The following is a 14,443-nucleotide window of genomic DNA, read 5'->3' as shown; positions in this document are numbered from 1 at the left end:
CCAAATTAGTATGCCAGCACTCGTTGCACCTCAGTTCTAGTACACATAGGAAGTTCTGGAAAATATTTTTGAATGAATGGAATTTGTGCTGAATATAATGAAATGCTCCTTTCCCTTAAAACTAATGAATTATAGTCGGATACAACTTTAGAAAAAGGGGGCGTTTACTCCTCCGAGGCGGATGCACATGAGCACCCACCAATGGGCACGCACTCTGGACCGACGTCATGCGCCGGACGGCCGGTCACCCCGCCGTCGGAGAAGATAGCCGCCCGAGCTTCGAACTGGGCCAAGTCGTGTCAGCTGTGCGCGTCAACGCCTCGTCACAGTGAATTCCCAAACTGTTTGTGATTGTCTATCATGCCCGAAATATTACTGCGAGCTTACGATGCGGCATTTGTGCCACGTGCGTCTATTCTAAGCTGTGATCCGGCGATGAAACATTGCAGCGAGCATCACTGACGCTGCAGTACGCTTTGCCTGAAAACAGGATCCCACGGCGACCGCTGCAAACACACATCCTGCCTGTTTGTTCCATGTCTTTTTTATTTCGCTCGTGAGTGAAGTTACGACGAGAAAAGTTTGCCAAAGTCTGGTGCCTACTGTCAGCGGCGAGTGTGTTCGTGTACTGTGTCGCTGCGTTTCTCGTCGGACGGGGTGAAGTGATGGAGCAAAACAATTCTCAGCAGAAATGAGAAAAGCATGCGCGCATGAAACAAACCTACGAGCGTCTCAACAGAAAATATTTGCGAAAGAAGCCTCCAACGCAAAGATTTGTCGCCGTCAACTTAGCGTGAACGATCGTTATCAACAGTGAGATAGCAGAGCGTTGTGTAGCACCGTCGATGGATTGCTTTCCACCAGTGCTCACTGCGTGCGCAAGCTGTAGAATGCGTGCTGTGGCACAGTCATGCATAAGTTGGGTTGCCAGTGCTCGAAATGGTTTTCCACAACATAGCTTCGCGCTACTTTTCGATTCTCGTGATATGTTGCAATTAAAAATTCCCAAGACAGTGTTAAGAGAACGGTTAAAAAAAAACATACGAGAATGTAGGCACAGCAGCTTATGAATCCGCTCCTATAATACCTCTACCCACGTCTGTTTGTAAATGTCCGTATGTTTTCTTGCGCTTGTAACTTTTATTTTATTTCCCACATTTCCTTATATTTTAGTTTTTCTTAGTTATCGCATTTGTTTGTGCATATGTGCCTGCTTCCATGCGTGTTTGCGCTTACTCTTATTTCTGTCCTTTTATTTTGTATTAGCATTTGTTTTTGCTAGTTTTCTTTCAGCACAGTCTTTACACATTTTCATTAACCAATCTCATTCAAAGCACTAACTCCTGTGCACTGCAGGGCTGGCCTCTTCCATCTCATTAAAACCTTTCTCACTGGTCTACCTCGTCTTCTCAATCTGCCTACTTGCTGTGTTTTCTCTCCTTGCTTCTTGTGTTGTTGCTGCAATGTGATAAACCAATTTGCTCAAAACAAATTTTGATCGCCTATGAGAACGGAAAGGTTTAGAGATAAATTTTCTTAAAGGCGTCACGTGGTTTGCACAGTAGCTTTGCCTCTTACCTCTGTTCGTGTTTATGCATCAGTGCATGTGGCAGCTCGCCATATGAAAGTGCATATGAAAGGCTGCATATTGCGAAACAACACCTTGCTATGCTGTTGCATTTTTCATGTATTCAGTCTTAGTAAACATACGGTTTCGCTGCCCATCACATATGATGGTAAAAATGTTCAACACAAATAACATTGTGCAGTGGGGTGTCATTTCCTGTCTGACGCTTTCTTCATTGCAAAGACATTTTTCAGTGAATGGAGCCCATGAAAGCAGTGCACTGAGAGCTTTTACAACTTTCGCCATTTATTACTTCACAAATGTCATTGTCTGAATCCGGCTGTCGATCGCTATGCTGATGGCTTGTGAATTAAATAATTGCCTCAATAAAACACATTCAAATTCACCCAGCATATTTTAGTACAAACAATGCTAGCAGAGCTATTCAGGGTGAATAATTGTGCTTACATTGATGTTACTTGCCCGGTCAGATAAACAAATACAACAATGGCTGCGGCATGACTGTGATTTGATGTGCAGACTGCAAACGGTGCCTTTCAAGTGTGCCCTCGACTACTGCTATTAATAGCTACCCGAATGAGTATTTTGGGCCTCACTAAGCTAATAATGTTTGATAATTGTTCTCTTATCCGTATTACTTGCCTGAGCCATATAAGCAAAATAAAGAATGCGACCACATGAATGTGTGTTTGCATGGAAGCTGCCAACAGTGGCTGTCATTTTTGCGTTGATTGCTGCCGTTTCACCAACAGGGGCGACGGCTTGACTGCGCTTTGACGTGCAGACGGCTAATGGTGCCTTTCAAGCGTGCCCTTGACTACTGCTATTAATAGTTACCCGAATGAGTATTTGGGCCTCACTAAGCTAATGATGTTTGATAATTGTTCTCTTATTCGCATTACTTGCCTGGGCCAGGTAACCAAAATAATCAATGCCACCACATGAATGTGTGTTTGCATGCAAGCTGCTAACAGTGGCGGTAAATTTCGCGTTGACTACTGCTGTTTCACCTACAATGGCTACGACATGGCTGTGCTTTGGAGTGCAGATGCTAAAGGTGCCTTTCAAGCGTGTCCCGACGACTGTTATTTCGTCACAGGGCCTGTCATGCTCGTAGGTGGCTGCCCAATAGAGTATTTTGGGCCTCTCGACATTTTCAATATTCGTCTCAACGGGCTGGAAAAAACAGTAGAGGCAGCACAACTGCACCAAAGCTTAATGTGCTTTGGCGTTCAGACTGCTAAGAGGCTGTCAATTTGACATTGACTACTGCTTTTTCGTGTGAAGCTGGACAGTGACTGCCCGAATGAGCATTTTGGGTCCCACATAGTTATTCAGGGTTAATAACTGTATTTGCATTCAGATTTTCCAGCATTTCAGCACGTTTCCATGCCAATACTTATATTGAGCACGATCTGTGCAGGACGTTGCTTTTTCAGAATTGGGCTTGCATTAAAAGGAATATGTTACCAAATGAACTGCTTATTTATTTGAGAGGTCACGGCAGAATGCTTGGCTGCTGTGCTTGACGCACAGTACACCACTTCAGTGATGGGAGATCCATTGTTGCGTGGGCCGAGGTTTGGGTGGCCGGCAGGAGGTCTGGACCCCACTTCACGCTGAGTCAGAGACGAGGAGAGCTTTCTCGGCGAGGAATTCTTTATACAATGTTTACATGTTGTCGTTATCAGGAGAGAAACCAACAGAGCAGCTGCAAGGTGCTTAAATAACACCCCTCACTCCCGAGATTCCCCAGACAGTCCTTAAGGATGAAACAAGGTCGAGAGAGAGAGGGTCCGGGCAGCCTCCGTGGTCCTAACGCTGCTCTCGGTGACCGGCACTTCCTCAAACCGCGCTGTGGCGATGGGCTGATCTGGCGGTCGGTCAGAATGGTGCGCCGGGGAAGTTTTATGGCCTGCATAGGACAAAGGGAACCAACTGCAAGGCACGAGGTCGAAACACAGCCCTCCTTTGGAAACCGTCCCAAATACAGCGGGAGTCGTTCGTGGTGCGGGCGCCGCCGGAATAAGGAGGGGGGGTTGCATTGCTGCCGGCACGGGGAGGGGCCGAATAGCAGTTCATGATCCGGTGGCTGCTTCCGTCGTGGACACCATGCAGCCTCGAGGAAACCTGAGTCATGCACGTAGTCGTGTGCCCGAAGCAGGGATGAATCTGCCTCCACGGTCGACACACCATAGCACTGGCATTCCGTCAGGCAAATCCCAGGGCACAAACATAACATCATATACGCTTCAAGAACTCGTTAGTGATCTTCTCGACCATCGGTATCTCGTTGCGGCCAAAGAAATCGCGCACACGACTTCGGCGCGCACAACGTGTCGTACTTCGTGCTGCGTCTTCTTTTCTCCGCATTTCGTGGTCGCTTTCGTGAGGGCGTTGACAGTTTGCCACCCGAAATATGCGAAGCTTTGACCTCCCTCCTCACCTTGAACGCTGTGCTTTCGTTGACACCGAGCATCTTGAGTTTGTAATGGTTGAGATAAATGCATTGTTTTATGTAAGTACCTGTTCACTAGCAACTGATTCATTTGAAGCTCGGAACAGGAGTAGTAAATGTGCCGTGTACATGTAAACAAGTCATGCAGAGCTGCTCTTTCTACTTTTGTAATGAAGCTAAAGAGCAGACGACGGGCAGCGTTGTGGAAGGCACGGGGTTATTTTTCTGTCGCGATCCGGCATGCGCTGTAGCACATGAGAGCTCTACTAAACCAGCCATCAAATACAATAGTCTTTATTTATACCGAGAATCGCGCCTTTCAGAAGCACGATTTTTTGAGCGGGATTATTTTAGTCGCGGAGGCAATCGGACGTCGCGCTTCGGTCATCTGGGCGGGGCCTTCCCATTTTTCTAAAGTTGTATCCGACTCTAGTTATGTTCTCTTGTGCAGCATACCAGTAAGGTTCTCAATTTAATAGTGGACCTGCGTTTTGCGGCAGTCTTTTATTGATCTTGGCTTTCCAGTTTTTTCTCCAAAATACAGAAGGGTTATCCCAAGTTCACAGCAGGTGGGTTATCTCAAGTCCAATCTGTGTGACAGATGAAAGGACCATGCATCACGTGACTCGATCACCGGTCTGAGCGTAGCCTTCGCCGACAGTCTGTGCCATTTCATTGTTAGGTTCGTTGTGATTTGCCACCTGTCAAAGATTCTGAAATCTGCAAGGTAACGGCACGTTCGTGCAACCCCTCCTGCGCCCCCTTTTTCCTTTATCCACTGTCCGCTCAAGTGTGTGCAACCGGCCGTGACACTTTCGCATCTACCATGGCAACCAAAATCTAGTCTTGTGACTGCTTGCATGAAGCTAGAAAAGAGAAATAAGAGAGAGAGAGAGAGAAACAATGTGTGTCTATGAACGGCGTTGGGAACGAGAGACCGCCGTACTATGAACAACTTTGTCCCGTGCGCTTGCTTTAGTTTGCAAGGCGGTTTGTCAGCTTTCCGAGTATCATGTGGCTGCAGCAATTATATCCGCATCAATTCGGCACCAAACCGTAGCATTAGTCGGTGATGCCAATTAGGCCTAATGGCCTAGGCAGTGTGCCCGTGACGAAAATCTGCTGGGGAATGCTTGCCTGAAGCAAGTGCGTAAGCACCCCTTCTGTATCCCTTTTTGCTGCAGAGCTTCATTTTTTGGAAGCGACTGCTTACTGATTTCAATGTATGTTTAGTATCCCTCGCCTTTTGATAGTGTTTTTCTAGTTTTTTCGTTTTCTTGTTTTTTCTGCGCCTGATTCCGTTGACTGCTGGCACGTTCGTTCATCGATGCGCATTGTCATTTTTTCCCCGATTGTATCACTCCCTTCCCCCTTCAATTCTGCCTTTCCCTTATATAAGGTATCAGTCTTCCATCAATAAAATTTAGTTGACAGTCAGCGCTTGTGTTCCGTCCTTCATACGTGTGGTTGCATGTGATTGCGCTGTAACAATTTTTATGTCAGGAATGCTTGCCACTCGTACAATTATATAGGTGACTCATCGGGTGATCGGTCGCAGGGTCACATGTGCGGGTTAGACTAATGGGATTTGAAGCAGTGTGCAGTTTGTCGCAGCATATCCAACACGATTTGCATGCCTATCAACGACTAATTAGCCTGAACTTTTCACATGCTTTCGCACTTGACGAAATGCTTTTGTTGCCGTACCTTCCGGCCGTGTTGAGTTATTGTTTCGGTTGGTTTTGTCAACCCTTGTATGAACAGAGGCTGCCTAGGCCGATGCGGTGCCGTTCTGTGAATTGCGTGGTTTAGATGCTGCATGTGTGATCCCCACACCGGACCAATCTTGGGGAGTGCTTACAGTGACAGACCACTGCGTGAGACGAAGGGGGGGGGGGACTCGTCCATGGCGTGCTGCTCAGTGCTCATGTTGCGCCAAAGATGCAATGAAACGCTCGCTTGGGCGGGGTTCAGCTTGAGAGGCTCTGCAGCACATCTGACAGCTGGCACTGGGTGGGGTGTATGCACCTAATGTACCGAATAGTTGAAAAATCGAGGAGTAGATAATCGATTCACCAATTGCATTATTCACGAGTTCATTATTTGATTCGATTCGGTGACATTTCATATTTGCACACTCTTACTTAAAAGAGATTTCTTTGATCTAGGAGCAAATATGCGGACCAATTGAAGATGATTTGAGCAGGCGCTCATTGAGCAGGTTGCTCAGTGGCTATGGTGTTAGGCTGCTGAGCACGAGGTCGCGGGATCGAATTAGGCCACGGCGGCCGCATTTCGATGGGGGCGAAATGCGAAAACACCCGCGTACTTAGATTTAGGTGCACGTTAAAGAACCCCAGGTGGTCGAAATTTCCGGAGTCCTCCACTACGGCGTGCCTCATAATCAGAAAGTGGTTTTGGCACGTAAAACTCCATAATTAAATTTTTTTTTTATGGCGCAGTCGGGAAGGAAAGCTGCACTGAATTTATAAGGTCGTACAGTGTGCTCGCTGTTTAGCTAACCAGCTTCGTTGTACACTTGGTGTGGTGCCCTGTTGGTACATCTGCGTTCGATTAAGGGGGGACATGAGTCTTAAAAACAAAAAAATCACGAAAAAAATCGAGATTCTGGAAGTGTTATTTTCGAAATTTACAACTATTTTTCTACCTATCTGCCAAGATTCTTGTTTCTAGAATCAGTATTTTAGGCGAAATAATAATTTGTGCCATGAGTTCCAGCTGAATTACAGCCGAAATGAACCCCAACACAGCCCTTTGTTCCCATCGCGCAGCTGCCGTTTCACGGTGCCTATCGCCACCATCTTGGTCTCGTTTGAAAGAGCCACCTTCCTGCTTAAGTTTCCCGCCACCGCCGCTCAGTTTCGCCCATTATATGGTGCAAAATATATCAATGAAGAAAAGATGATTATTTGTTTCCTATTGGTTGAACAAGCCATGTGAGAAGACCACACCACCCGATTGGCGGAGCTGGCTGGTGCTGTCTGCTAAGCGAGCCAGCCCGCCCGCCGCCGTCGCACTGAGTCGCCATTTCAAAAAACTGCGTGCAGCGACTGAGGAACGCAATAATGCCTGGGTTAGTGAGAAAGTTTCATACACTAAACAAATTCGGCAAAAAGCGGAAGAAATCGATGATTGGTAATATGAAAGGTCATCGCACTTCCCCAAGATGCGGTGAGGGCGATGTAGAGGCTACATTGATTGGAAGTTGGCATGGGTCCAGCGTGTACGCCAGCTCGCGCAGCCGACAGCATCCGTGTCCGCCATGACACGGTAATGCTGCAGCCTTCTTATGTGGAGCAGAACAGGATTCGACCCGAGGAAAAGCCCGAGGAACTCGCGTCAATGGCAGCGACGAAGCGGAAATTGGATTGTTTTAACCGAGAAAGCGGTGTGGTCGACAGTGCACTTGACGAGATGGCATTCATGATTGTCAATTTGGTTCCGAAAACCAGCTTTTGAGGTTTGCAAAGTGCACAGCGTGTGATAGCGGCAACGTTGAGTTCAAGAAAAGTGAGCGAGAATACGGCCTCGCTGTGAAACTTAACACTCTCATGTTCCAAGTGCAGAGACATCGCGTCCGCATGGAGCTCGCCGCGGCTAAGCGGCGATCAGACGGTGAACCCGTTCGTTTTAAATGTTTTGGCAGCGCGTGCTATGCAGTGCACTGGGAACCAGCAGACAGCACTTAATGATATTTTTTCGGTGATGAACATTTCCAACCGCGGCTTCCACAACAAGGCGTGGCAGAACTACGTGATGAAAAATTTGACCCCTGCAGCAATTCGTGCGGCTGAAGAAGTGGTGACTGAAAGTGCACAGTCGGTTCATCAACTATACAGTGTGCTGAACTTGGGAAACGCTGACAACATCGCCGTAACTTTTGATGGTTCGTGGATGACGCGTGGACACTCATCCCATATAGAAGTAGGTGCAGTTGTCGAACTTTTTTCGGGGCTCGTGCTGGACTATATTGTTTTAAGCAATTTTTGTGCTGGCTGCGAGCGGGGACAAAAGAAGGATGACCCAATGTACACAGCTTGGAGGGCTAGCCATTTATGCCAGAAGAACACAGACAATAAGGCTGGAGAAATGGAGGTGCAAGCTGGCCTTCTACTTTCAGAGTGGTCCCTGAAAAAAAATGGTATTCGCTACACGACAGTGCTATCTGATGGCGACAGCCGCAATTTTCTTGCTTTGCAAGAGGGGGATGGCTACGGTTACATAAAAACTGAAAGAGAAGATTGTGTTAACCACATGCAAAAGCGTATGGGCACAACCCTGTGCAACTTGATCACGAAACACAAGGGGACAGAGAATCTTGGTGGCAGGGGAAGGCTCACGGGTGACCTCACAACAAAGTTGAGCTCTTACTATGGTTGGGCGTTGAAATCGCACAAAGGAGACGTAGAGGCAAATCACGAGGCTGTGATGGCGACATATTACCACATTACTTCTAATGATAAAGTCGCTAATCACAGTCTGTGCCCAACAGGCCCAGATTCTTGGTGCTGGCAGAATGCAGCATTAGCCCGAGGCGAGCCTACTCCCAAACACCGGTATAACTTGCCACCTCATGTGTGCAAAGCATTGCTTCCAATTTATGAGCGCCTCTCGGAAAGGAAGCTTCTTGAGCGGTGCCAGAGAGGTAAAACTCGGAACAATAACTAGAGTTTACATTCCGTAATCTGGTCACTTGCACCAAAGCAATGCCATGCGTCACTATTTCCTGTAGAAGCTGCTGTGGCAGAGGCAGTGATGCGATTCAACGCAGGCATCAGGAGGACATCGGCAGCAATCCTGAACGAGCTCAGCCCAAATCCCAGCCCAGTGGGCAACAAACAGATGGCTGCGAAGGACAAACGCAGAGAAAAAGAATGTGCTCGGAGTCATTCCTTGGCCCACGGTGTTCAAGGGGCACTGAAGAGACATTTAAACAGCAGCAGGCGATTAGACTACATTCCTGGTGGTTATTAGGAATGATGTGTGTAAATATGTGCAAAACATTTGTTAATATTCATTTAAATTTTGTGCTGTTTGTCTTTTGCATTTTTGTCAAAACACGAATTGTTGGCTCCATGCAATTTCGAGTCCTCGATATCTCAACTCCTAGAACAGTTAGAACTGAAATTCCTTTTGCAGAATGAAGTCTAATGTATACTCTATGAAAGATAACAATCGGATTTCTGGCCTTTCATTTCAGAAATTAATTATTTTGCTACATATTGAGCCACGTGGGTGCCACATCTTGTGGGCTTACATTCAAAGGGCTGTAAAATATCTATTAACGGTCACATAAAAAAAAAGAAATGTTTGTATACTTCAATCCTTTGCTATGTATCCATGCCTTACAAATAATTTTTTATTTTGCCATTTTTTTTAATTGAGGCCGCAAACAAAAGGAATTAAATGTTAATTACCTTAAGAACTAATTGAGCTACACCAAAACTAAGTACATATTTGAAGTCAGTGCAGAAATATCAATAAGACGGACGAGTTTGATTAGTATGGATGGGAAAATGAAGAAGAATATTTATATAGCAGTGTCCACCCTTAATGGGCGAGCGCCGTGCATCTGATGTAAATCTATTGTGTACATGCACCACATCCGGTTACCGGCATGATAGTGTGCTCTGCACACCGACCAACGACCGACCTGCTTAATTTCATGGAATGGCAACTGTGATGGTCACTTCCATTTTCACTCAGGTTACGCTATTTTCTGCAGGGCCACACCACGCAAGACCAAGCTTTTACCGTCGCAAAACGCAAACCAAGGATGTAAAGTTTCACGTTTGCGCAACCTTACCGGCCAAATTGTGGTCATAATTAAGTGTTCGGTGAAGTCGCAAACCTCCAAAATGGCGTTCGCGGCAACGATGTCCACGACGAGACTTGCACAATTCGAGTACAAAAATTTTAATAAACGATTGTTTGGCGCATTAAATATTGGTTGCCTTTTCACTATCTTTATGGCACCAGTAGCAGAACCGAGAATAAGCCCGAATAATCTAGCTTCTTCGATATATTGGTCGACGACACAGAGCGGAAAGCCAGGGAACATTTTTTATCCCGTTATGCTTTTCAAAAATATCTTGGAGCTTTCTCTCGGCAAGCGATGCGAAATACTAGCAAAGTGTAATGACCAGTACAACAAGTTCACATTTAAAAAATATCGATGCCAAATTATTAGTCTTCACCATATATTTGGGTGGCATACTTTGAACATTGTGTCTCTTGGTCCAGGTTTTGGAGCGGCGTTCCAAGGCCCCGACTATTGCTGTGAAGCAGGAACCTGAGCCCAGAACGTGCAAGCGTAAGTTGTGCCATGTGCTGTGCAGAAAGAGCGCAGCATATGTTTGTTGTTGTTTTGAGGCTGTTGCGTTGTGTCTGCACTGACTCATGCCTCCTCAAACTTTGTGTTACGATCAGTGACGACGCCACACGTGTTTCACTTGCCCATTTTTATCTGTCACAAGGTCACTCAAATTAAATGGCAATGAAAGTGTTTAAGTGGGGACGTGGGTCCTAAAAATTATTTTCTTATTTTTGGGTGAATCTTTAACAAACTCCACTGTCTAGGTTATTTTTTCGTGATGATTTCACATCTGTAATTAGATTTTTGATAGCTGTAGCAGTTCAAAAATTAATTTCAATCTTGTTACGGGGCTTTTTGACGATTCCTTCTTGCTAAACCAAAAACTAAATGCATGACACCATTGCTAAAGACTTACTGTAGGGGGTGATGCTATTTTTATTCATTTGGAAGCATTTTGCGGACAAGAAAACAATATTGCATTTATTATGAACATTTTTTTCTAATTAGCAGCGAGTACTATAGTACCTGAATGTAATATTCATGACGGTGCAAGAGTAATAAAAATAGCATCACCCCCCAGATCATTTTAATACGAATGAAATTATACCACCCTTGTCATTTTTGGCCAAAAACAACCCAAAAAAAGCACCTGTAAGGTAGAGTACCGTGTGCAAAAACATCGAACTGAAATGAAGTTTGAAGTATTTGAAGTTTCAAACAAATGTAGCTTTTGCTGAAGTGAATCTACAGCAATACAAATGGCCCCATTTTGAAGCTCTATGTTTTGTGCGAATGGCCATACTAAATGTGTGACTGCACACTCTCAAAATAATAGCACACTGGCCACTGAACTAGCAGAAGAAACTTCATCAGGCACCATTCTCTACAAAGAGCATGGTGCCTGGGTTTCAGACCGAGGCGCAGAATTCTGTGTGGGCATGAATATAGTTCCAGTGTTGTACCTGCAGGCTGCCTGATTGATAGCAGTCTCCAAAACAATCAGTGAGGCATTTTTTTTTTTCATTTTGTAGAATTGACCATTACTGAATGAAGGCTCTGAGTGTAAGTAGCCTTCCAAGTCATCTCACCTAACAATGGCTTTGGAACTTAGGATCAGAGAGCCAGTCATAGATATGCAGCTGCTAGGTGCTTTCCTGAATTGTACTTTTGTATGATGCCTTGATCACTTCTGCAGCCAGATGTTGTGCCAGCCCAAGGGGTCTAATGAACCGAGCTCATGATGAGGTTCTATTTATGAAGGGGGGGGGGATAATATAGTTATTGTTACGAGCTATCGTGACAATATGATCATAGAGTCAATGCGCAATATGCTTGGTCGCGGGTCCGAGGTGCCGACGCGCGAAATGCCTCAACGCGGGCTCGAGGAGTCGACACTTGATGTGCTTATTTGCGCAGTCGGAGGTACCGACGCGTGAAATGCCTAGATGCGAGCTCGAGGAGTCGACACTCGATGTGCTTATTCGTGCAGTCCGAGGTGCCCACGCGCGAAATGCCTAGACGCGTGCTCGAGGAGTCGACACTCGATGCTCTTGTTCGTGCAGTCGGAGGCGCCGATGCACAAAATGATTAGGTGAGGGTCCGAGAAGTCCGCGCAAGATGTGCCTGATCGCCGAGTCGGAGACTCCCTATGGGCAAAATGTTTAGCCCCATGTCCGAGGATTGCGTGCACGATGTGCTTTGTCACGAATTCCGAAACACCGAGTGTTGAAAGGCTTAGCCGCATGACCGAGGATTCCGCGCGTGATTCTCGGTCGCGAAGTCCGCGTCGTCGATGCTCAGAATGCTTAGCCGCGAGTCTGAAACGTCCACAAGCGTAGGAATCGGCCACACTACTGTGATGTCCACGTTGCGCCCGTTTTCACACGTTGAGATTACGGCGAGTGGAGACGTTCACACCTGCGAGGTGCAAAGAGCCGAGCAGACGACGCGAGCGCCGGACCAATGGCGAACCGCGCTGGAGTCACAGGGGGGCGCGGCCAATCGCAGGCTCCGGCACGACCTTCAATCATTGCTTTTTGTGCACTTGTCGCTGTATGGAGGACATCACTGAAGCGGCAAATTCGAAGACGGAGAAATGCGCTTTCCAACGAGACCAAGATGGCGGCGCACGGGCGCGCCATTCCGGATATTGTGGCGTGAAAAACGCTGCTCTTTCTTGATTTCGGGAAAATTTTTCGCCACCTTGGCCGATAAAACAAAGTTTTTTAGAGCATTTCTACGTGGTTTATATGGATGATATTTCAAAGTCGGATAGAAAAAGAATTATAGAAACTGGAAATGCGATTTTCAAAAAATCATTTCCTTTCGCCATTTTTTGTGATGTAAAACCCACGTTCCCCCTTAAGGGGATACGCAGCTTTCGCAACACAAAAAATGGTAAAAATATCGATTTTTGAAGGGGGGACGCGTCTTTTGCATCTCGAGAAATCGTCAAAAAATCGAATTTTTGAAAATCACATTTTCAATTTCTATTACTCTTTTTCTATCTGATTCCGAAATATCACTGCAAACCACATAGAAGTGCTGTAAAAAATTTATTTCATCAGCCAAGGTGGCAAAAAATTTAGCGAAAATCAAGAAAGAACAGCATTTTTCAAGCCACAACATCTCCGGAATGGTGCAATTGAGCGCCGCCATCTTGGTCTTGTTGGAAAGAAAGCGCATTTCTCCGTCTTCAAATTTGCCGCTTCAGCTACCTCCTCCATACAGAAACAAGCCCACAAAAAGCAAATGATTGAAGGTCGTGCCGGAGTCAGCAATTGGCTGTGCCCGCCAGATGACCCCAGCGCGGTTCGCCATTGATCTGGTGCTTGCGTTGTCTGCTTGGCTCTTTGAATCTCGCAAGTCTGGAAGTCTCCACTGGCCGTAATCTCGAAGAGTCAAAACGGTGCGCTACGCGGACATCGCAGTAGCGTGGCCGATCCCTGCAGACCTGCAGAGACCCGCAGAGACCCGTAGCTAAGCATCGGCGATGTGGACATCACTACCGAAACTCACGCGCGGAATTCGGACACTCGGCTAAGCCTTTCAGCACTCGGTGTTGTAGACCAAGTACATCACGCACTCAATCCTCGGGCACGCCGCTAAGCATTTCGTGCATAGGAGTCTCCAACTCTGCAATCAAGCACATCGCGCGCGGATATCTCGAACCCTCGCCTAAGCACAATAGGCATCGGCGCCTCCGACTGCACGACTACGTAGTGCATCGAGCGTCGACTCTTCGAGCCCGCGTGTAGGCATTTCGCGCATCTGCACCTTGAACTGCACGACTAAGAACATCAAGTGTCGACTCCTCGAGCCCGCAACTAGGCATTTCGCGCATCGGCACCTTGGACTGCGCGGCTAGGTACTTTGCGCGTCGGCACCTCCATCTGCGCAAATCAAAGGACAGAGACCCAAAAGATCACCTGTCAGCGAAGAAAGCAACAACTACAATACTGGTGCATTTTGAGAGATGTGAACTGCTCCAAAAACTTTGAGAGACTTTTTCTCAAAGGTGCGTTTTGGGCACTCTGCATTGTCTGTGGAAAGGGTAGCATGGGAATGCTTGGATGAATTTTGAACCTGTTTGTTTTTATATATTCCATGAAGTGTGCTTGAGGATATGACAGTCTTCAATATCTTGCTGAGGGCTTAGTTTTTATTCTGCATGCTAATGTGTGAATGACAAGTTCTGGTACAATTAAAAAAGGTGAACATGATGTTGTGTGTAAAAAAAAAATAAAGCAGTTAAAAAAATATTAGAACTGTTGTACCCTGTAGTGCTCTTTTGAGCAAAGATTAAAACTACAGGCAGTTCCTTGGCATGTTTTGTTACAATACCAGGTTTTCCACAAGCGGAACACATGTAACATTTTGTTACTTGAAAACTAGTCAAGGTATCATAATGAAACTGCATATTTCTTTATTTCAGACACTTTTGAGTGTGGCTGCCAAATTTCGTTGCTCTAGGTCAAAGAACAAAAAAGTTAGCTCTGATCGCCACCTCCCTCCTTAAAAATCACATTTTCAATTTCTATAACTTATTTTCTATCTGATT

At 46.1% G+C, this 14,443-nt stretch overlaps 1 protein-coding gene across 8 annotated transcripts in view; it reads left to right on the top strand.

The window, feature by feature from the left end:
• Window positions 1–14,443, top strand: part of LOC126517477 (myb-related protein B-like) — a 293,223-nt gene that overhangs the window by 93,813 nt on the left and 184,967 nt on the right. For all 8 annotated transcript variants that reach the window (XM_072285350.1, XM_072285347.1, XM_072285352.1 and 5 more), the window contains one exon: window positions 10,311–10,380. In XM_072285350.1, the coding sequence (XP_072141451.1) occupies window positions 10,311–10,380 (70 nt within the window). The remainder of the gene's footprint in view (window positions 1–10,310; window positions 10,381–14,443) is intronic.

Source organism: Dermacentor andersoni, chromosome 11, assembly GCF_023375885.2.
Source record: "Dermacentor andersoni chromosome 11, qqDerAnde1_hic_scaffold, whole genome shotgun sequence".
NCBI classification, from domain to species: Eukaryota; Metazoa; Arthropoda; class Arachnida; order Ixodida; family Ixodidae; genus Dermacentor; species Dermacentor andersoni.
Note: the sequence above shows the minus strand (reverse complement) of the source record. Positions and strands in the feature narration are given on the sequence as shown.